At 41.1% G+C, this 22,891-nt stretch overlaps 1 protein-coding gene across 2 annotated transcripts; it reads left to right on the top strand.

Moving 5' to 3' along the window:
* The first annotated feature begins 9,635 nt into the window (after positions 1 to 9,635).
* PBDC1 (polysaccharide biosynthesis domain containing 1) lies at positions 9,636 to 14,046 on the top strand. Of its 2 annotated transcripts, XM_005909493.3 has the most exons (6): positions 9,636 to 9,792; positions 9,883 to 9,948; positions 11,178 to 11,237; positions 11,985 to 12,125; positions 13,086 to 13,197; positions 13,506 to 14,046. In XM_005909493.3, exons 1-6 carry the CDS (start codon positions 9,763 to 9,765, stop codon positions 13,754 to 13,756), a joined length of 660 nt encoding a protein of 219 aa, XP_005909555.1. In that variant the 5' UTR covers positions 9,636 to 9,762; the 3' UTR covers positions 13,757 to 14,046. The 2 variants fall into 2 exon arrangements, with proteins under 2 accessions (XP_005909555.1, XP_014338344.1); XM_014482858.2 differs by lacking the exon at positions 9,883 to 9,948 and having other exon boundaries at positions 9,699 to 9,815.
* Positions 14,047 to 22,891: the final 8,845 nt, after the last annotated feature.

The following is a 22,891-nucleotide window of genomic DNA, read 5'->3' as shown; positions in this document are numbered from 1 at the left end:
TAGGAAGAGAGTCCCTTCGCGGCCCACTCTGCTCTTAGACCCACTAAGGGACCTGAGCGAGATAAACCGGGAGGGGAAAGCGACTGTAGCTAGAGCGCTGAGTCCACAAAACTGCTTTGGGTAGGGCGTGGGGGTGGGGCACCAGGGAAGTGGATATGCAATTGAGAGGCAGGAGAGCGGCCTCATATTAAAAAGCAGAGACATTACTTTGCCAACAAAGGTCCGTCTAGTCAAAGGTACGGTTTTTCCAGTAGTCACGTATGGATGTGAGAGTTGGACTATAAAGAAAGCTGAGGGCCAAAGAACTGATGTTTTTGAATTGTGATGTTGGAGAAGACTCTTGAGAGTCCCTTGGACTGCAAGGAGATCCAACCAGCCAATCCAAAGGAAATCAGTCCTGAATATTCTTTGGAAGGAATGATGCCGAAGCTGAAACTCCAATACTCTGGACACCTGATGCGAAGAACTGACTCATTGGAAAAGACCCTGATGCTGGGAAAGATTGAAGGCGGGAGGAGAAGGGGACGACAGAGGATGAGATGGTTGGATGGCATCACCGACTGGATGGACATGAGTTTGAGTAAGCTCCGGGGGGTTGGTGATGGACAGGGAAGCCTGGCGTGCTGCAGTCCATGGGGGTCCCAAAGAGTCACACAGGACTGAGCGACTGAACAGGACCGAGCGACTGAACTGAACTGAGAGCGGCCTCCTGAAGACCCGCCCCCGAAGCCATAGCAACAGCAACAGGAAGTTCCTGCGCGGCCTTCCGGGTGGGCAGCGCCAATGGCTGATGGGAAGTGTGGCGGTTTGTCTTACGGTGGTACAGAATTCGGGTCCTCTCTTTCCTATCTGAATTAATTTTGTGGATAGTTTCTTATGTTCCCTGGGGTGGCGAACATTTCCGGGAGGATTGAGAGCGAGCATGGGGATGGCGTTAGTTTTCAGACCCATTCTAAGAGTCATCGAGAAGAGTAACGCGAAGATGGACGCGTATCAGTGGAGTGTGGACATGCGCATCAGCGCTGTACGGACTTGCCAAGTCAGCTGTGTGCCCTAGACCTTCAAGCTATTTAGTGGCAAGTTTCTGCTGGCCCTTTAGTTTGTGGATCGGGGCTTGAGTGTTTGAGGGAGAGAAAGAGAAAGCCAAGTAGCCCCGGGAGCCCTTTTAAGAGGGCATCATTCACCCAGCTATCCGTGCGTCCGTTCATTCATAAAGCAAATATTCACTGAGCACCAGTTACGTACCAGACACAGTTTTAGACTCTGGGGATCCAAGACACTGAAGATCACAAGAGTCCTGTGCTCAGGGACCACTCCTTCTAGGGAGTGGAGACAGAACATAAATAAACTACTGAGTCGATTTCAGATAGTGATAAGTGACAGTAAAAAAATAAAACGGGTGATATGATGAGAGAAACGTGGTGGATATGTACCCATTTTCACTGGGTGGTCAGATTCAGCTTCTTCAAGGAGATGACAGGTGAGGACATTAGAATAGTCCTGTATGGCCTTTGATGATATTGATAAGGATAAAAGCTTCTTCCTGGTTTTACATTGCTTCACGCCTTATTAATACAGAGGCTTAGATCAACACAAAAAAAGATAGAAATGTTTGCTGCTTCATTGCCTGCAGTAGCTCCTAGACTCTCAAAAGTAGAATCAGAATAGGAAGTTCTGATAGAAGGGCTGAATGGATCAGGACCAGGAAGTGCTGGCACTAGACTGGACAACAGCTTTTGGGCCTTGAGCACCTAGCTTAAAAGCCTCTTTCCACAGAAGGCCCAAGAGTACAGAGGGTGGGGAAGCCTGACTCCCTCCCCTTTGTGGCCTGCCCTCCTTTCTGGTCTCCTTTTCTATGGGTCCTGGGATCTTGTCTTTCCAGATTAGGTCGCTATGGGGCTTTGTTTTGCTGTAATGGAAGAGTTTGTCACAGACCTGCATTACTATGGGTGGAATGCCAGTGGAATTTTAATTACAGGGAGGAGTTTGGAATGGGTCCATAGTACATAGTAGATCTTACGTAGTGTTCACAACTTTGATATTTTAAGGAATCCTAAAGGGCTCCAATCCATGGGGTCGCAAAGAGTCGGACACGACTGAGCGACTAACACACACACTAAAGTTTAGTAGAAGGTGAAACCGTGTTGACAGCAGCATGATAAATTGAATGAAAGAATGAATGAATGCATGCATGCATGTTCTGTGGTAGACAACAGTAGGATCCCCTCAGTTATCCTGGGTCTGGAGGAAAACAGGGAGTTAAAAGGCTACAGACCCATCACTAGCTGTGGTTCTCCTTTCGTAGGTGTGAGGTACACAGTGAAGGGAAGTTGGAAAAACAGGGTCTCACCCTGGGAAAAATCTGAAGCAAAAGAACTCTAAATAGACAAAACAGAGTGAAGAGCCCCAGTGCTGTGGGGGTGCAGGGGAGAGGTTGGGACTGATTGCTGTAGTGTAAGACAGATACTGAAAAGAGTCCCTGATGCCCTGTTAGAGGGCACCTACCAGCTTGTGGGAACATCAGGGACACCAGCTGGTCTAGGCCAGGGTAGCGGCGAGACTTTGCCCTATTGTGTTGGATGGCAGGTTGCAGGTGACTGTGATCTTCACTTCTTTCTAAGATCAGCCCCAGCCTTTTTCTTCCGGTACAGGCCATGACAGGATTTGTCCTCTATGTTCTGAGCACCGAGCTTTATCCGAGGATTGTCCATACTCTGTATGTATAATTTAGCTTTACGTTATTTTGGGGACAGAATTCCCTGGAGAGACAGGGGAAAAGGGATGTTAGAGGAGGGCGAAATGTCTGCTGTGGTATGCTTTGAATAATAATAACAATAATTGGCTACATCTGTTTGAGTTTTATCCCGTGGCAGGCCCTGTGCCAAAGGACCTCTCCCTAGTTCCTCATTTAATCTTCACAGTAACATGGAACACTGGTACCCTATTTCCACTTTTTGGGAGGAAACTAAGGCTTAGTTTAAGAGATTCATGTGAGGTTAAACAAATACAGCCATAGTTTCCATCCAGCTTTGTCTCTAGTCCAGTTTTTTTCTGAAAGTGTTGTCCCCAGAACAATAATAGTATCAGTATTGCCTGGGAACTTGTTCGAAATGCAAGTCCTCAGGCCCTATCCTTCACCTACTGAATCAGAAACTCTGGGGTCAAGGCCCAGTCACCTGTGGCTTAAAACACCTTCCAGGTGACTCTGATGTACACTCAAGTTGGAGAACCACTGCTCTAGTCAGTGCCCCAGCTCTTAACCAATCACTAGAGCTGAACTTTTCAGACTTCACTGTGCTCACAAATTGCATGCAGAATTTGGTTCATGGGCTGGTCTGTGGACCATACTTCGAGCACCAAGGCTCTATGCTATACTGCACTTCTGTGTGCCTTCAGTGAGCAGGGCTATTGATTGGATGCAGTTGTAGTGCCTTTAAATTCTCGATTTCTGAAAGCTGAGAGGCTATACAATTCTAAGTTGCCCTGAGCCTGCTTATCTTTTTCAAATGTTTGCCTGAACATAATGGTGATGAAGAGAGAAATCAAGAGTCAGGCTCCATTCCCTCTTCCTGAGTACCATTTCAGAAATGCTGAGTCTTGACAGATTTAACTTGGAAGTTCTCTTTCTTGAGTGAAAGGAGAGCCAAGGGACAATTTCACGGTATTCCTTGCCTGAATGCTGCTGCTGCTGCTGAGTCACTTCAGTCGTGTCCGACTCTGTGCGACCCCATAGACGGCAGCCCACCAGGCTCCCCTGTCCCTGGGATTCTCCAGGCAAGAACACTGGAGTGGGTTGCCATTTCCTTCTCCAGTGCATGAAAGTGAAAAGTGAAAGCGAAGCCACTCAGTCGTGTCTGACTCGCAGCGACCCCAGGGACTGCAACCTATGAGGCTCCTCTGTCCATGGGATTTTCCAGGCAAGAGTACTGGAGTGGGGTGCCATTGCCTTCTCCCCTTGCCTGAATGAGATGTGCTAAATGACCAAGGGGAGCAGCAGCATATGATCGCCTTAAATAACTGAAAACAATTTTCAGAAATATCGGAGGAGACTGCCTTCTTCTGAATGACTTACCTGGGTGATCATATTACTAAACTACCAATTAACGTCAATGTGCTTCTCTAACTGTGGTGTGTGTGTGGGGGGGGGGGTGGGGGGGTGGGGGGAGGTGGCCTAAAAATGTGTATTTGTAAAAGACTATATTGCTGAATGGCTAAACTACTGCTAAAGAGCACACATTACTGGTTTTTATTTAGTTAGTTAGTTTTGACATATAGGACTTTTTGCCAGGAAGCTATCTGTTCACTATGTAAGATATTTGGGGTGTATTCCTTATATTTATGGCAAATGAAGATAAGGAGAAAACATTGTATCTGACCATTGACTGGGTGGGGGTAGAGGGCTTTGTTGAATGGAGAGGGTGCCCGGGCACCTCCATGGCCATTTTTATCTTCCTGAACTTCATGGAGAAGACGATGACGAGTAACACGTACACCCAGAGGAGGTATTATGCCTGCAGCACATCCTTATTTGGGGCCAGAAAGGTCCAGAAGTGTGAGATGCTGCTCCTTCAATCCCCAGCCCTCCTGGCCAAAGTGTTTCTAAAATTTTCATTTTGTAGGCTCCTCTGTATGGCCTTTGTGGAATATGTGGGGCAAACCAGTACCCCAAAATATAGCTCTTGTAGTCACCCCTACCAGGATGCATCCCACTAATTACTGGGTACTCAAATTATCTCATTAAGGTGTGGTGCCTATATGGAACTCTGCTTCAGGGAGTGCTGATGGGAATCGTGATTAGAAAGCATGGTGCTGTATGGAACTCAAGGAAGAGGAAAGCTACAGGAAACTCAGACTGGCCACCGCTGTAACTCACAGCGGTGTGGGCAGACAGAAGCATCTGTGTAAATCTCCGTATGATGCCAGGAGCTCTCAGGAGAGGCTCAGAACTACTGTAGAATGTCCAGCCTTCCTGGCAAATGGAACTCAGGTAAAATGGAGGCAGAGTATCTCCATCTGGGGGTAGAATGAAGGAAGGCATTGCCTGGTGTACTTCACTGAGGCAGAGGGTAGACTGAACAGTAGTTATGTGATCCCAGATTTAATCTGTCACCCGGTGGGGCACTGGTAGGAAAGGCTGCCGCTCCACCTGTGGACTCAGGTACCTGGATCATAGAGAATGCGCACTGTCAGATCTTGAAACTCCCCGTGTCTCTATGTAACCTAAAACATCTTTCCCCCAGATTTTTAGTCCAAATCTTCAAACTGCTCGTTTCTCTCATGCCCCCATCCCTGCCCACCCTGTTATTTTACCACCTATTTTCTCTCTTCAAACCTCCAACACTGCTTCTTCCGTCCTCACTCTTAGCTTGTGGCCTATTCTCAGTGTTTCACTGAGAAAATTGCGTTAAGAGTCAATCCAAATCCAGGAGTCCAAAATCGAACTCCCCTATCTTCCCCTATAAACCTTCTCCACTGGCAGTATTTCCCATCCGAAGATAATGCAATTCTCTCCTCCCAGTTTTTTGTGCCATGGACTTGAGAGTGATCTTTCACTCTGCTCTTCCATGCACCTCTCATTTTTATCCTGTCAGGAAATCTTATGAGCTGGTTTTTCAGAATATATCCAGAATCTGACCACTTGTCACCACCTCTACTGTTACCATCCTGTTCCAAACCACTATCAGTTTTCCTCCTAGGTTACTGGACTTCTTTCCTTGTTTCACCCTCCCCACTGCTCCACCAAACCCCCGACTGATAATCAATTCAACAACCAGAATAATGCTATTAAAATGTATGATCAGGTCATATAATGCCTCTGCTCAAAACCAACAGCTTTCATTTCATTCAAGGTAAATTAAGAGTCCATTATGTCTTCCAAGGTGACACTAGTGGTAAAGAATCTGCCTGCCAATGCAGGAGATGCAAGGGACACAGGTGTGATCCCTGGGTTGGGAAGATTTCCTGGAGAAGGAAATGGCAACCCACTGCCTGGCAGGCTACAGTCCAAGGGGTCGCAAAAAGAGTTGGACAAACTTATACTCAATAATGTGAGATGCCTTCCTCTACCCCATGGCACCTTAGCCCCAGCAGGTATAGCTTTCATCTTCTCCACACCTTTGTTATCCCTCAGCAGCATAGTCAGGATCAGCGATGCCGTCAGGTCCACCTATGGCATGTCTGCATCAACTGTCTTAGAAGGAAGCTGAAATTCAGCTCAGTGATTCCCTTCCAGAAAAAAGAGGAAATCATCCCAGTGGACTTCCATCTCCAGTTTTGTTACTCCACACCAAAGGTCTTTCTCTCCTTGATATGGTTCTTGAAGTCCACCACCTCTCCCCCTTTATGCCCTTCCTAGCATATTCCTCTTTCTCTTATTTTAATATCCAGCTACTTTGAGTCCATCTGAAACAACAGGTATAGGCACAAACCCAGTGCTTATTCTTATAACCTCTGCCTGGGCTGGTTTCTTTGCCTGGCAGTCGGAAAGGCCTCTGGGTGGCAGTTTTATTTTCTGCTCTTTGGCAGTATGGAAGCAGTTGGCTTTTCCAATCTTGTGAGGACCCAGTTCCTGGTCTCTGAAAGTGAAAGTCACTCAGTCATGTCCAACTCTTTGTGATCCCATAGACTATACAGTCCATCGAATTCTCCAGGCCAGAATACTGGATTGGGTAGCCTTTCCCTTCTCCAGGGGATCTTCCCAATCCAGGGATTGAACCCAAGTCTCCCACATTGCAAGTATCTAAAGCTGTGAGTACTTGAATAGTGAGAGTTTCCCTCACTTAGGAAAAAGTCCTAACAAACAAAAAACAAAATATGCCCATGCTATATACATCTTTTTTTTTTCTTTACTGTTTAAAAAAATTTTTTGTTACTGTATATTTTAATAGATTTGAAAGAATTAGAGATTATGAATCTGCCCAAAATATTAGATAAAGTAAATTACCTAAGTGCTTCCTCAGGTAAAAGGTTAGTTGTGGTTCTTGGAATTCTACCCATATGCACTTGTTATGCATTGATTTGGCCATCATCTTGAGCCTATCCCTCCATTTTCTTGTTGTCTATTGATGTCCTGGTCAGGCCTCCACATTCACTAGCATTTAGCATCCATGTGGATGACCCATCACACATTCAGACCCCTGGGTTACATACAGACTGTTACCCTTGCAGAATCATGTCCTCTAGTTTTAGCTGGTCCCTTATAACTTCCCCCCATCTCCTTGTTAGCTTTCTTCTCCCTCTCATCTGAGTTGCTGTGCAGGACTTCTCAAGACCAGACTATTGCTCTCACAATGCCTCTTGCTCTCAGTTGCTCTCTCATGCTTCATAGAGAAAACAGAAATCATCTGGTGGGATCACACCAATTTCCTGTTTATGCTGCCTGTCTTCATTCCATGTACCTGGAGATACACCTATCTCACCTTCCAGGACCCTTTTTTGTGTAAGACCAATTCCACAGTACACTTAAGTCTCTTTAAAACTAACATCATAATTTTTAAAGTCCTTGAGGTTCCTCAAAAAGTTTAGATTATAATTATCACATGATCCAGCAATCCCACTTTTGGAAATAAATCCAAAAGAATTGAAAGCAGAGTTTGGAAGTGATATTTGCACACTCATGCTCATAGTGACACTGTTCACAATAGACATAAGGAAGCAACCCATATGTTCACTGATAGAAAAATGGATAGAGAAAGTGTGTTGTATACATAAAGTGGAATGCTATTCAGCCTTAAAAAGGAGGGAAGTACACATTGGCAACAACATGGATGAACTTTGAGGACATTATACTAAGTGAAATAAGCCAGTCACCAAAAGAAATGCTATATGAATCCACTTACATGAGGTATCTAAAGTGGTCAAAGACATAGAAAAAAAGAAAGTATGGTGGTAACCAGGGGCTAGGGGTCGAGGAAAATGGGGAATTGTTGTTTAATGGGTATAGAGTCTCAGTTTTGCAATACGAAAAAGTTCTGGAGATCTGTTGGATACCAACGTAGATTTTCATGTTCTGTTTTTTTCTTTTTTCTTTTTTTACCACAAGTTTAGAAATTCCTTGGACCTCATGTCTCTTTCTAGTCTGGAAGAACCTTGTATGATCATTGTCAAGTCTTCTTTAACTCCCACTCCTTTCTCAACCGACTGCCCTCTGACTTCTGTCCTCACCACTCCACTGAAACCGCTCTTGCTAAGGTTTTCAAGGACCTTTCAAAATTTCTGGGCTGAGGGTATTCAACCCAGGGTAGTGGACACTGTTCACCACTTCCTCCTGAGAGTTCTCTTACCGTTGACTTCTGTGAGACTCTTCCTCCGTTCTTTCCTGTGTCTCACTGATAACTGTCTCTCTCTCTTTTTTTGCTGTCCTTTCTTCTTCCTAAATAGTTTTGTTGTTGGCCTCCTTCTCTTTGCGTCTTTACAGTTCTTCATAGTTTCCCTGGGACAGCTCAATTAAATCTGAAGTATCAACTATCAGATTTATATCTCTGATCAGATCTCCCTCTGACTAGTCAACTCTACCCTAATGTTCTATAGGTTCTTCATTAAACTCATCATCCCTCCTCCTGTGTTTTCTAACTCAATGACATTTATCCCCCAATTGTATTCTGAAACCTGTGAGTCATGCTGGAATCCTAATTCTTCTTTATCCTCCATATCCAGTTAGTCAAAAAGCCCTATAGATTCTGTTTCCCTTATTAATTCTCAACGTCCATCTCAACTGTCAGTGCCTCAGCTTAGGTTTTTAAGCACCCAATGCCTTCAAGTTAGTCTGCCTCAGTTTTGCCTTCCTCAAATTTACCTTCCATACCTTCACTGACCTTCTTATGATTTAAGTTTGATCATGAGGCTGGTTTAGTTAAAGGCCTTCAGTAGCTTATCATTGTTTTTAGGGTAGAGTCTCAACTCTCTAATATTCGGCATACAAAGCCCCTCTGCTTTCCCCAAATTATGGTGGATGACAGGCCCATGATGCAAGGCAACTAATTCTTGGGAGAGTTAGACCCCAGTGGAAGAAAACGAAACCTTCGCTGTGAATTTAGCATCTTACCAGCATAATTCTTCCTTGACCTACTACCTACTCCATTTCCTAGTATCATGCTTCTTTGTAGGAGAAGGCAATGGCACCCCACTCCAGTACTCTTGCCTGGAAAATCCCATGGATGGAGGAGCCTGGTAGGCTGCAGTCCATGGGGTCGTTGAGGGTCGGACACGACTGAGCGACTTCACTTTCACTCTTCACTTTCATGCATTAGAGAAGGAAATGGCAACCCACTCCAGTGTTCTTGCCTGGAGAATCCCAGGGACGGGGGAGTCTGCTGGGCTCCCGTCTACGGGGTCGCACAGAGTCGGACACGACTGAAGTGACTTAGCAGCAGCAGCAGCTTCTTTGTAACTTAGTTGCTGATTGGGGTATTGCGAAGTGTGTCTGTCCCCAACGAAAAGGGGTGTAAGCACAAATGGAGAATGTAAATTTGAATAACAGCAGGATAGTGCAGCGGGGATGCGAAATTTACATTTGAACCACCTCCTAGTGCTCCAGCAGCCATCTAAGCCACACCTTTGTTCCTGAGCAGGGCGAGCGAGGAGGGGCCTGGGAGTATCGCCTCTAGGCGAGGGAGGGTGTGGCGCAGGCGCAGGCGCATGCGCAGGCGCAGTCGGTGAAAGTCGCTCTTGCCCGCCCTGCGTTTTTAACCAACGGAAAACCGAGGAAGGAGTACGGCAAAAGTCATTTTCGGAGAAGTGGGACCGCGCTTTGTGGGCTGCAACATGGAGGCCACCGGTGGACCTGAGGAGTTGGTGAGACGTTGCTCTGTTGTCGGGTGAGTGGGGAAGCCGAGCTGGGTCGAACCTCGAACGTTCCTTCCCTATCTCTTTTTCCTTTCCTAGGTTTCCGGGGAACTGGTGTCAGTGGCACATGCTCTTTCTCTCCCAGCCGAGTCTTATGGCAACGATGTGAGTATGACTCACCCACAGCTTCCACTAACCCAGCTATCCTGGGTTAGTCTGTAGGGCTCGCGACCAAATTGTAACCCCCTACCCAATTATCTTCCGTAGACTTCCTGTGTCTGACAGAAACTGCGCCTTTCAATTAATTCTAATCTTTTCGGTCCCCAGAAGCAGGCCTAATGCGAATAGGGGTAGTTCCCAAACTGTACCGCACTTTAGAGTTACTTGGGAATCTTTTAAATATCCCAGTGTTCAGGTTGCAATCCATCCTAGTTAAATCACAATATCTCGGAGGAGAGAGTCAGCAATCAGTTTTTTAAAGGTCCCAGGGTGGTTCCATTGTGCAGTAAAGTTCACTGGTCTCTGGTTTAGATCCTAAGGAGAAAGCCCATGATGTATTTTGAGTTATAAGACACACGGACATGGAAATAACGATAACGCTTTAATAATAATGTGATGTATGCTGGTAGATTGGCGGATCAGGGTATAAGATCCGAAGGAGTTTAGCCAAAGAAGAAACCCTAAGGACTCAGACAGTAGAGGAAGACCGCTGAGGAAGTGGTTATTGAACTGGATCTCCAAAGTGTAGATGGACAAAGGCATGGATTGGCAGTCAGGAAAAGGGCATGGTCTAAGGCATGGAGGTAAAAATGCAGTTTTTTTTTTTTTTTTTTTTATGGAGTCAATGAAATAAATTCGTCTATTTGGTGTAAGAGATTCCAATGAAACAGGTGCTTTGTAAGGCTTTTTATAATCTAGCCTGCTTCATGATACTGATTAATTTCTAAGTATTGTAGGATAGGGAATTGGCTATCTGATAAACACAAATGATGGGTTATGACATACTAGTCTTAAATGTGAAGAGTAACCTCACTTCTGCTATCTTACTTTGTCCTTAGTGGCGTATGTGGTATTTCAGTTTTAAAATGATTTAACTCAGTCCTGAGATGATTTATCTGCTGCTTTATGTAGTCTTCTATACTTTCACTAACTGCTGGGGAGACAGCCAGTGGCTCATTTTGTTTATTAGGCTGTGTAGGTTTTCTTTTGGTTGTCATAAGGACAAAAGGATTATTACATTTTCCAGACTCACTAGTCCAGTTTTTAACCTTGATAGTAACACCAAACTTGGTAGCCCTCTTGAACATTAACTAGACATCCACAGACTTTTAAAATTTGTTCTTTAGTAGCAAGATTAGGTGAGTTCTGACCTGGCGTTCTTCACTCCTTTGCAGCCTGATATTGAAATGGCTTGGGCCATGAGAGCAATGCAGCATGCTGAAATCTACTACAAAGTGAGTTGTCTATGTTCTTTATGAAGCAGAATTAAATATGTAATTTCAGTGTATAATGCTCTGCTAAGCACCATTCTCAGTAAGTTAAATACTTGTGTTTTGGATATAATTTTTATTACTCTAAAATATTATCTACAGAGAACCAGGGGTATGGAAGTGAATTTTGCTTTGACAGTGAGGAGTTGTGCTTCTTTGCCCAGTGTTCTGTTGCTAACCAGCAAAAGGATGTCTGACCCATGCTGCAGCAGCTGCTGCTGCTTAATTGCTTCAGTCGGGTCCGACTCTGTGTGACCCCATGGGCTATAGCCCACCAGGCTCCTCTGTCCATGGAATTCTCCAGGCAAGAGTACTGGAGTGGGTTGCCATGCTCTCCGGATCCAGGGGATCTTTCCAGCCCAGGGATCAAACCATGGTCTGCATTGCAGGCAACTTCTTTACCACTGAGCCACCAGGGAAGCTTTTCCGGCCCCTAGTAGGCACTAAATAAATGTTTCTTGACTTAATAAACAACCCACAGAGGGTAATAACCAGGCATTACTAGGACCAAAGTAGTTTAAATTGATGGAAAGGACTGTAGTATATTATGGCTCTTTAGAATTATGTCATGATTTCATCTGAAACCTAGGCTGTCTATATATTCTAATGAACTCTCCTGCCCTGAGAACCATGAGGAATTTTGGGGGAAGAAGGGACAGAAATATAGCGAATTAGAGACTGGCATCTGTATGTTGTCTTACTCTCTGGCAGCTGATTTCATCAGTTGACCCACAGTTCCTGAAACTCACCAAAGTGGATGACCAAATCTATTCTGAGTTTCGGGAAAATTTTAAGAATCTCAGGATAGATATACTGGATCCAGAAGAGCTCAAATCAGAATCAGCTAAAGAGGTAAGAATCCTCTCTTTTAAATATTGCCTAGCATCTGATCAACAATTATTGATCATGAATACATTTTTATACCTTTAGACTTGGGGGTGGGTTGTTTTAAGGCAAATATGTAAAGAAGCAGGGCTTTTATGTAGTTTAATAAACTAATATGTTATTAAATGAATGTTTTTCTGGTTTATGGATTTTTCATGTTCACTGAATATGGGTTTTTTTCCACTTTGGTGTGGACCTTTTGTCACTACACACCTAGCTCTTTCAGAGGAGAAGGAATGAATTTTTTTTATGTGAGTAGTTTAACCAGAAGGCTTAGATAGAAGATTGGCAAATAGAGTACAGAGAGGTGTTTGAGTCCTCTGGATTTAAGATCATATCACAAGCTGTGGATAACTGGAAAACTTGTGTTTTGCATTGCTTACTTGATTATCTTCTACTTTTACAGAGCACTAAAATGCTTATACTTAGGAAATGGTTTTCCTTGAGAGTAGACTCTTGGCTTATGAAGAATGAAAACTTTTAACTCTAAGCAGGCTGTTACTGATCTTTGGAAAACTGCCTTTGTTGAATGGACTTCTTTCTTAAAATTTAACTTTGTGACTTTGGGCCTAATTCCTGCCTTCTTTGTCTTATTTGTGCTTCAGTGGGAATGAGTAACCATTTTGGGCTGAACTAGCCAATAACTTAAAACAGAGAATATACTTAAGAAATTAAAATTTAATTCTCTTCTTTAGACAAGGATTTAAGTATTTTATCAGATTTAGATATTGCTCATGTTGGAAAATGCCAGCTTAAAGATGCCAAAGATAGCACAGAAACTCATAGCTAGTGAAACTAGCAATCAGCTCAATTCTAGTCTCTTTCACTGTGGTTATTTTCCTTACTGGGGAAATGGAAGCCCCTCTCCTGGCCTGACTTCACCAGCCTCCTGCATTTTTAGCTAAGATATCTTTTTTGTCTTTATAGAAGTGGAGGCCATTCTGCTTGAAGTTTGATGGGATTGTGGAAGACTTCAACTATGGTACTTTGCTGCGACTGAACTGTTCGCAGGGCTACACTGAAGAAAACACCATCTTTGGTGAGTTTCTTGCCTCTGGGATTGTTTCTGAATAAGGAGAGTGAGGGGTCTGGTTTTACTGATGAATCAATGACATGGATGGTTTGGGAATCATTTTGTTATAACTTTAAAGATCATATTACTGTATCTTGAGTAACTGGAGATAGATTAAGTATTTTCAGCTTCATTTAGTATAGGATTAGAATTCCACATCTCTGAATCTTATGACTACTTGAATGCTTTGTATGTTAGTTCAACTTTGTCAGTTTCCACTAGGTTTAGAAAATTAGCTAAGACTAGGACAATAATCAATTCTATTCACCTTTCAGCACCCAGGATACAATTTTTTGCCATTGAAATTGCTCGGAATCGAGAAGGTTATAACAAAGCAGTTTATACTGGTATTAAGGAAAAAGAAGAGAAAGAAGCCAGCAATGGAGGAGACAAAGGAGCCAACAGCAGAGGAGAAGAAGAAAAAGGAGCCAACAGAGAAGGAGAAAAAGAGAAAACCAACGAAAGAGAAGAAAAAGAGAAAGAAGCCTGCAAAGAAATCAGCAAAAGTAGTGAAACAACTATGTGAGGTAGTTAGGGAACAGCACTCTAGAAGCTATGATTCAAGTGAGTCTGCAAGTATCATGTTGCTACTTGCATAGGTCCCTATGGTCAAATGTATTAATATCTCCTTTTTTAGTGGAAGGACCTGCAAAAGGACATCTTTCTGGCCTAATTATCAGAAACTACAGTGGTTGTTCTCTTGTGTGAACTGGCTTGAAGGCCATTGGTGGGGTCTTAGTTGATGGTTTGTTGGTTCACACCACCAGTCAAGTAAGGAATTTTGTAAATAAATTTCTTTTGGTTCTTATGACTATATATCTGTGACTGACTTTTAAAAGATATTGAGAATTATTTGACACGATTTTTTTAGTGCATAATCTTTGTCATGTCTTATATATAATGATTTATGTTTATTTCTCAGGGCTTCTCACTACTTCCTGTAGTGAAGTTCATTCAAACCTGTAAAGTTGCACACGGTTTTGGATTAGAAATTCTTACATAAAATTGACTGTTGCTGTTTGAGTAGCTTTCTGATTTTATTTGCTATATTTCTCAAAAGATTTGATAAATACTCTACAGGGATAATAGCAGCAGCCTGAATCTGTCAGACAGGGAAACACTGCAGTTCACATTCGAGGAGCAAGAGACTAGACCTGCTTTAGTACCTGCTTTTCTCTTGTAACCACGTTGTTACCTGAAATACAGCAGAAATTAATAATGAAATACAAAGCTTAGTAGAGGGCTTTCCTTTTATAGTACTATGGACAATAGCATGTATACATTAAATACAAAATGAACATATTTCTAAATGGTATTTTGTCAGACTTCAAAAATAGACCAAGTGATTTTGTATGGATGGGGGGAAGTTCCTTCTCATCTAATGACTTTTAAGAGTGCATGTTTTTAGTTATCTTTAGAAATGTAGAGATTTGTGCATGTCCCCATAGACATACTGACTTTGTTTGCTAAAACTAGTTAGAGGAAGCTGCAGTGTTTATATGCATACAGTAAATACTCTTAAAAGTCTAACCGCAGCATGATCATTCAAGAAAAGATATACCAGAGCAGAGGAGGGTGAATGAGACTTTTTGTCCCTCAGTGGACACAGAAGACAAAAGTTAAAATGAATGAGTTATCCCTTAGGTAAGAGCTACACTAAAGATGCACGCAGCCAGCAGAAACAATTGTGCACAAAGCAAATAGGTTTCTCCACGAATTCTCTTGGGCCAGTTCTTAAAAGCTTTTTAAACATCTGTTAAAGTTTTCATTTTATAGAATATATTTTTAAAAAGGTAGAGTGTTAATATAACATAGTAGGTGGACTTTTTGAGATTAAGAACATGCTTTACTTTATTAAACTTTCTCTTTGACTTTACAGAGAATATGAAACATACTGTTGAAAGTCACATTGCTTTAAAACAAGAGGCATCTGTCTATAAACTAGGTTATAAAAGGTGGTAAGAAGAAGGGAAGTAAGAACACAGAATACTTTGTGCTAACCATTTGATTTTTTTAAATTAATTTATTCTAATTGGAGGCTAATTACAGTATTGTGGTGGTTTTTGCCATACATTGGCATGAATCAGCCATGGGTGCACATGTGTCCCCCTATCCTGAACACCCCTCCCACCTCCCACTCTATCCCTCTGGGTTGTCCCAGAGCACTGGCTTTGAGTGCCCTGCTTCATGCATCAAACTTGGACTGGTCGTCTATTTTACATATGGTAATATACATGTTTCAATGCTGTTCTCTCAAATCATCCCACCCTCGCCTTCTCCCAGAGTTCAAAAGTCTGTTCTTTACATCTGTGTCTCTTTTGCTGTCTCGCATATAGGGTCGTCATTACTGTTTTTCTAAATTCCATATATGTGCGCTAATATACTGTATTGGTATTTCTCTTTCTGACTTCACTTTGTATAATAGGCTTCAGTTTCATCCACCTCATTAGAACTAACTCAAATGCATTCTTTTTTATAGCTGAGTAATATTCCATTATATGTACCACAACTTCCTTATCTATTTGTCTACCGATGGACATCTAGGTTGCGTCCATGTCCTAGCTATTGTAAATAGTGTTGCAATGAACATTGGGGTACACATGTCTCTTTTAATTCTGGTTTCCCCAATGTGTATGCCCAACAGTGGGATTGCTGGGTCATATGGCAGTTCTATTTCCAGTTTTTTAAGGAATCTCCACACTGTTCACCATAATGACTGTACTAGTTTGCATTCCCACCAAGAGTGTAAGAGGGTACCCTTTTATTTACACACTCCAGCATTTATTGTTTGTAAACTTTTTGATGGCAGCCATTCTGACCAGCGTGAGATGGAACATCATTGTGGTTTTGATTTGCATTTCTCTGATAATGAATGATGTTGAGAATCTTTTCATATGTTTCTTAGCCATCTGTATGTCTTCTTTGAAGAAATGTCTGTTTAGTTCTTTGGCCCACTTTTTGATTGAATTGTTTATTTTTGATTTTGAATTGATCAAAAGGGGTAACATTCTGAGTGAGTCTGGCATAATCAGGTGAGACATTAAAGGAGACAAGAAACAGCAGCAGATGTTCTGTTGACCTTGAAGAAGCAAACAGATACGTGACAGAAGGGCATCAGGTGGCAAAGTGTTGAGGGTGACATCTGGGAGCTGAGAATGCCTCCAGGCTGAGAGACAGCAAGAAAAATGGGATGTTACTCCTAGACTTGAAAGGAACTGAATTTTGTCAACAGCTGGTTAAGTTTGGGAGAAGAACTCAAGCCACAGATGAAATTGTAGTGCTGGTTGACACCATGATTTCAGCCCTGTGAGGACCCAGTTATGTCATACCTGGACTCTTAATCTGCAGGACTAATGAGGTAATAATAGGTATTGTCTTAAGCCACTAATTATGTGTTAATTTGTTATAGAGCAGTAGAAAACTACATAGACTTTGGTAATAAAAGTGGACTGCTGCTGTAATAAGTACCTAAAATGTGGGAATGACTTTGGAATCAGGCACTGGATGGAAGCTGGAAGAATACTGTGTAGCCTAAATTGCCTTGTACAGACTTTCAGTAGAAATACGAACTTTAAAGATGCTGGTGAGGGATCAAAAGGAAGTGTTATTGTTACTGGAAACTGGAAGAAGGGGGAGCCTATTAGTAGGTGGTAACATTGCAGAGGCCAGGAAGTTTGAGATTTGAGTTCTTGCTCTGAATTATTTGGAAGGTGATATGAGGCCAGTCTTGACATTATATTTAAACATAAGATTTATTATTTATTCAGATTCTGGTACCAATCCAGTTATTTATCTCCATGATATCTTTTGGAGGCAGGGAAAGAGACAAATTTTTGCATTTACAGAGAGGAATACTGAAGCCATTTAAAACTTTTAAGCCATTAAGTTTGTGATTTGTTACAGCAGCAGTATAAAACTAATAAGCATAGTGAGCCCTGCTCCAAAAGTGGAGACATTTACTGCACTATCATTATTTATTTTGAAACTAAACAAGGATATGGATATGTTGTACCAGAAGATTGGAGAAGTGAACTGCACCCAAAGTGAGCCTCAATAATTCTAAACTGTTTTCAACTTATTCTCCAAAGGAACTCCTGTAATTGAGTCTGTGTGTGTTGTGTGTTAGGTGCTATTGGTATAACTGGGAGTTCTCTAAAGTAGATTCTGTGTACAATACAATGCTTATTAGTGATATGTGTGTGTGTGTGTGTGTGTGTGTGTGTGTGTGTGTGTATATAAAGGCTTCCAAGGTGGCTCACATGGTAAAGAATCTGTCTGCAATGCAGGAGACCTGGGTTTAATCCCTGGGTCAGGAAGATCCCCTGGAGAATGGAACAGTTACCCACTCCAGTATTCTTTCTTGCCTGGAGAATTCAATGGATAGAGGAGCCTAGCAGGCTATAGTCCATGGGGTTGCAAAGAGTCAGACATGACTGAGCAACTAACACTTTCACTTCACTTTTTTTTTTCAAAGCCCCTTTTAATATTCTCTGTTGCTATACAGTAAATATTGTGATTAAAAGTTTCCTATTCCATTTCTCTGTTATTTCTGTTATTATGCCTTCAGGAAATTGTAATTTCTTTTTTTTCATTTTTTTATTTTATTTTTTAACTTTACAATATTGTCACTTCACTTTTGAAAGTGCTTCCCTCATAGCTCGGTTGGTAAAGAATCTGCCTGCAACGCAGGTGAGCTGGGTTCGATTCTTGGGTCGGGAAGATACCATGGAGAAGAAAATGGCAACCTACTCCAGTATTCTTGCCTGGAAATTCCCATGGACAGAGGAACCTGGTGGGCTACAGTCCATGGGGTTGCAAGAATTAGACACAGTTTAGTGACTAAACCACCACCATATATATATATAAACTCAACAGTAGGACCAAGAAATGTGTTTCTCGAGAGGTGTGTTTTTATCATTGACATTGTTTAAAGTTGCCAGATCATGGTGATAATTAAAGCTGATCAGTTTTTGTTGGTTTATTACCATTTAAAAATTTTCTACAGATAATATAGCTTTTTGTTTGCACCAGTGTAGATGATTCTCACTACTCCACATTTGTCCTCCACAGTTGCTTTTATATGTTGTTTTTTTTTTTTTCAGATAAATGGTTAATATCTTAACTGATAATTCAAAATTAAGGCCTGTATGTATGATATGTTAATGGTCATTTTTCTGTGCCTACATTCTACCTCTAGAACGGTGGAAGCATTATGAATGTCAACACATTGTTGGCCTCCTGAATTGCACAGCAGTCACATGATGACCATATGTATGACTGGCTAGCTTTTCCCTGCTCTACTTAGGGTTTCTCTAAATTCCTCAATATAAATTTAACAGAAGTCAGTATTTATGTTTTTATTTTATTAATGGAAAACAAGATTGAGTCCTAATTTTCCCTCTGTCACATAAGTAGTGATGTTGGGACTCAGATCTGCATCTTTTGATTATTAATCTCATCTAAAATCCAAATTCCTATCCTAGAATAAGCTTCTTGCTAGAATAGACAGTTAATATGGATGAGGAATTGAAGCATTCAACAACAATAAGCATTCAGTTGTGAAGTGATGCACCAAACTAGTTTAAACACTTCAATACGTTTTAAATTTCTCTTTTCCATCTAAGAGGTTCCTTTTGATATATGCAACTGAGATATTTAAAAGCCATGATGGCATAATTACTATATCTGTAATCTTCAATTTCAAAATTATATTTTAATTTCTTAACCTTTCCTATGAACTGAGTTTGGCTGACATTTTCCTCAAGTACTTTGTAGTTTTTTTGTAATTTTTTTTCTTTTTCAGGCTTTATTCTGTCTTCCTGAAATAAGTTTTATCAGGCTACCTCCCTAGACACTCTAATATATATTACTGTTTGGTTTTTACATTGTAAATAAAGAAAATTGAAAATGCCTTAACTTAGAGGATAAACCTTTGCAAGTGGAAGATATCTCAGAAATCTAATTCAAAAATCTCCTTTTTATGTGAAAAAATAAAAAGACACTACAGGATGTGCTTTACCCGGTTGAAAAATCCTCTATGTATGTAAAGATTGTTTATTAACATCATCCTTCCTGTTATACTAAGAACACTGTACATGACATAATTCCATAATGTTTCCATTGTCCTATATACCTTCACAAGACACTTCTTTCTAGAAAACAGCTTTAAAATAATCTCTCTGCTTCTCTATGATTTAGGATTCTTATTATGTCCTTTCTGTTTCAGTTGAGTTCAGTTGCTCAGTCGTGTCTGACTCTTTGCGACCCCATGGACTGCAGCACACCAGGTCTCCCTGTCTATCACCAACTCCCGGAGTTTACTCAAACTCATGTCCATTGAGTCGGTGATGCCATCCAACCATTTCATCCTCTGTCGTCCCCTTCTCTTGCCTTCAACCTGTCCCAGCATCAGGGTCTTTTCAAATGAGTCAGTTCTTCACATCAGGTGGCCAAAGTATTGGAGTTTCAGCTTCCATATCAGTCCTTCCAATGAACAACCAGGACTGATTTCCTTTAGGATGGATTGGTTGGATCTTCTTGCAGTCCAAGGGACTCTCAAGAGTTTTCTCCAATACTCCAGTTCAAAATCATCAATTCTTCAGTGCTCAGCTTTCTTTATTGTCCAACTCTCACATCCATACATGACTACTAGAAAAACCATAGCCTTGACTAGACGAACCTTTGTTGGCGAAGTAATGTCTCTGCTTTTTAATATGCTGTCTAGGTTAGTCATAACTTTTCTTTCAAGGAGTAAGCATCTTCTTATTTCATGGCCACAGTCACCATCATCTGCAGTGATTTTGTGGCCCCCCAAAATAAAGCCCTTCCTGTTTACACTAAACTGTATCTGGCCAATCTTATACAATTCCGAGAATTTGGATTATATTTAAAATCAAAATCACTGTAATTTAAAATTTACATGTTCTTGACTTTTTATTAAAGAAAACAAGTCTCCTAAAATTTTTGTCAATCTTAAGGTAATTTTTCTCCTTCACAGTCACTAAGGCTTACATGCTCTCCTTTGGTTTACAGAAGATAAAAGAATTTTGCCTTCTGCTCCCTGTAACTCCCCACCATTGAAATAAGTTTTTGCTTAATTGTGAATGAGATCATGAACTCTGGCATTTGCTCACCTGGTATACTCAAATTCACCTATGATATATTTATTTAAATTTTTTTTGTCATGAAAATTTTAAACATACACAATAGTAGAAATAATAGTATAATAAACCCCTATATATCTATCATCCAAATTAAATAGTACCAAGATTTTGCTACATCTGCTTCATTTATCCTTTTTGCTTTATTAAAGCAATGAAAACAAGCATCAGACATTATCATTACACCCCTGTATATTTTAGTGTGTATTTCTAAAAGTAAATATGTTATTATATAATCTCAATGACAATAAGATTTTCAACTGATATTCAATTATAGAAAAAATTTGTGAATGTATATTCAAATGATAGCAATCCAGGAAAAAGTCCTTTACTGTATATTTAAGGAATAGCCATTAGTGTAGGTTGATTATAGGCTATATGTATGTACAAAAGAATTAGAAAAGATTGAAAACATGTTTAATTCACACTGCAGGAACTAATAATAAGCCCTAGATACTGAGCTAGATATTTTACATACATCTTATTCCTATCATATAGGCATTATCAACCCTATTTTACACATTAGGAAATTTAGGCATGGGGAGATTTTGAGTCCCAGGTTAAGGATTTTAGAATTAGATACTAGTGGCTAGATATTGGAAGCTTATTTTAATTCCTGGCTAGTTATATGATGAAAACTGATTATGGAAGATTAAATTATGCACTATATTCAGTTCAGTTGCTCAGTCATGTCCAACTATTTTTGACCCTATGGACTGCAGCACACCAGGCTTCCCTGTTCACCATCTCCCGGAACTTGCTTAAACTCATGTCCATCAAGCTGATGATGCCATCCAAACATCTCATCCTCCGTTGTTCCCTTCTCCTGCTACCTTCAATCTTTGCCAGCATCAGGGTCTTTTCCAATGAGTCAGCTCTTTGCATCAGGTGGCCAAAGTACTGGAGCTTCAGCCTCAGCATCAGTCCTTCCCATGAATATACAGGACTGATTTCCCTTAGGATTGACTGGTTTGATATCCTTGCAGTCCAAGGGACTCTCAAGAGTCTTCTTCAGCACCACAGTTCAAAAGTATCAGTTCTTTGGCACTCAGCTTTCTTTATGGTCCAACACTCACATCCATACATGACTACTGAAAAAACTATACCTTTGACTATACAGACCTTTGTCAACAAAGTAATGTCTCTGCTTTCTAATGCACTGTCTAGATTTGTCATAGCTTTTCTTCAAAGGAGCAAGTGTCTTTTAATTTCATGGCTGCAGTCACCATCTGCAGTGATTTTGGAGTTCAATAAAGTAAAGTCTTTTACTGTTTCCATGGTTTCCCCATCTATTTGCCATAAGGTGATGGGACCAGATGCCATGATATTAGTTTTCTAAACGTTGAGTTTTAAAGCCAGCTTTTTCACGCCCCTCTTTTAATTTTATCAAAAGGCTCTTTAGTTCCTCATCACTTTCTGCCATAAGGGTGGTGTCATCTGCATATCTGAGTTTATTGATATTTCTCCCAGAAATCTTGATTCCAGCTTGTGCTTCATCCAGCCTGGCATATCACATGATGTACTCTGCATATAAGTTAAATAAGCAGGGTGACAATATACAGCCTTGATGTACTCCTTTCCCAATTTGGCACCAGTCTTGACCTGCATACAGACTTCTCAGGAGGCAGGTCAGGTGGTCTGGTATTCCCATCTCTTGAAGAATTTTCCAGTTTGTTGTGATCCACACAAAGGCTTTGGCATAGTCAATAAGGCAGAAGTAGGTTTGTTTTTTTTTTTTTTTTTTTCTGGAACTCTCTTGCTTTTTCTATGATCCAACAGATGTTGGCAATTTAATCTCTGGCTCCTCTGCCTTTTCTAAATCCAGCTTGAACACCTGGAAGTTCTTGGTTCATGTACTGTTGAAGCCTTGCTTGGAGCATTACTTTGATAGCATGTGAGATGAGTGCAATTGTGCCATAGTTTGAAAGTTCTTTGACATTACCTTTCTTTGGGATTGGAATAAAAACTGACCTTTTCCAGTCCTGTGGCCACTGCTGAGTTTTCCAAATTCGCTGCCATATTGAGTGAAGCAGTTTTACAGCATCATATTTTGGTTAGGATTTGAAATAGTTGGAATTCCTTCACTTCACTAGCTTTATTTGTAGTGATGCTTCCTACAAACTTTGACTTTGCATTCCAGCATGTCTGGCTCTAGGTTAGTGATCACACCATTGTGGTTATCTGGGTCATGAAGATCTTTTTGGTATAGTTCTGTGTATTCTTGCCACCTCCTCTTAATATCTTCTGCTTATGTTATGTCCATACCACTTTTGTCCTGTATTGTACCCATCTTTGCATGAAATGTTTCTTTTCTTTAAGAGATCTCTAGTCTTTCCCATTCTATTGTTTTCCTCTGTTTCTTTGCATTGATCATTTAGGAGGGCTAATCTTTCCTTGCTGTTCTTTGGAGCTCTGCATTCAGATGGATATGTCTTTCCTTATCTCCTTTGCCTTTTGCTTCTCTTTTCTCAGCTATTTGCAAGCCTCCTCAGAAAACCATT

The sequence above is a fragment of the Bos mutus genome, chromosome X (assembly GCF_027580195.1).
Source record: "Bos mutus isolate GX-2022 chromosome X, NWIPB_WYAK_1.1, whole genome shotgun sequence".
Lineage (NCBI taxonomy): Eukaryota > Metazoa > Chordata > Mammalia > Artiodactyla > Bovidae > Bos > Bos mutus.
Note: the sequence above shows the minus strand (reverse complement) of the source record. Positions and strands in the feature narration are given on the sequence as shown.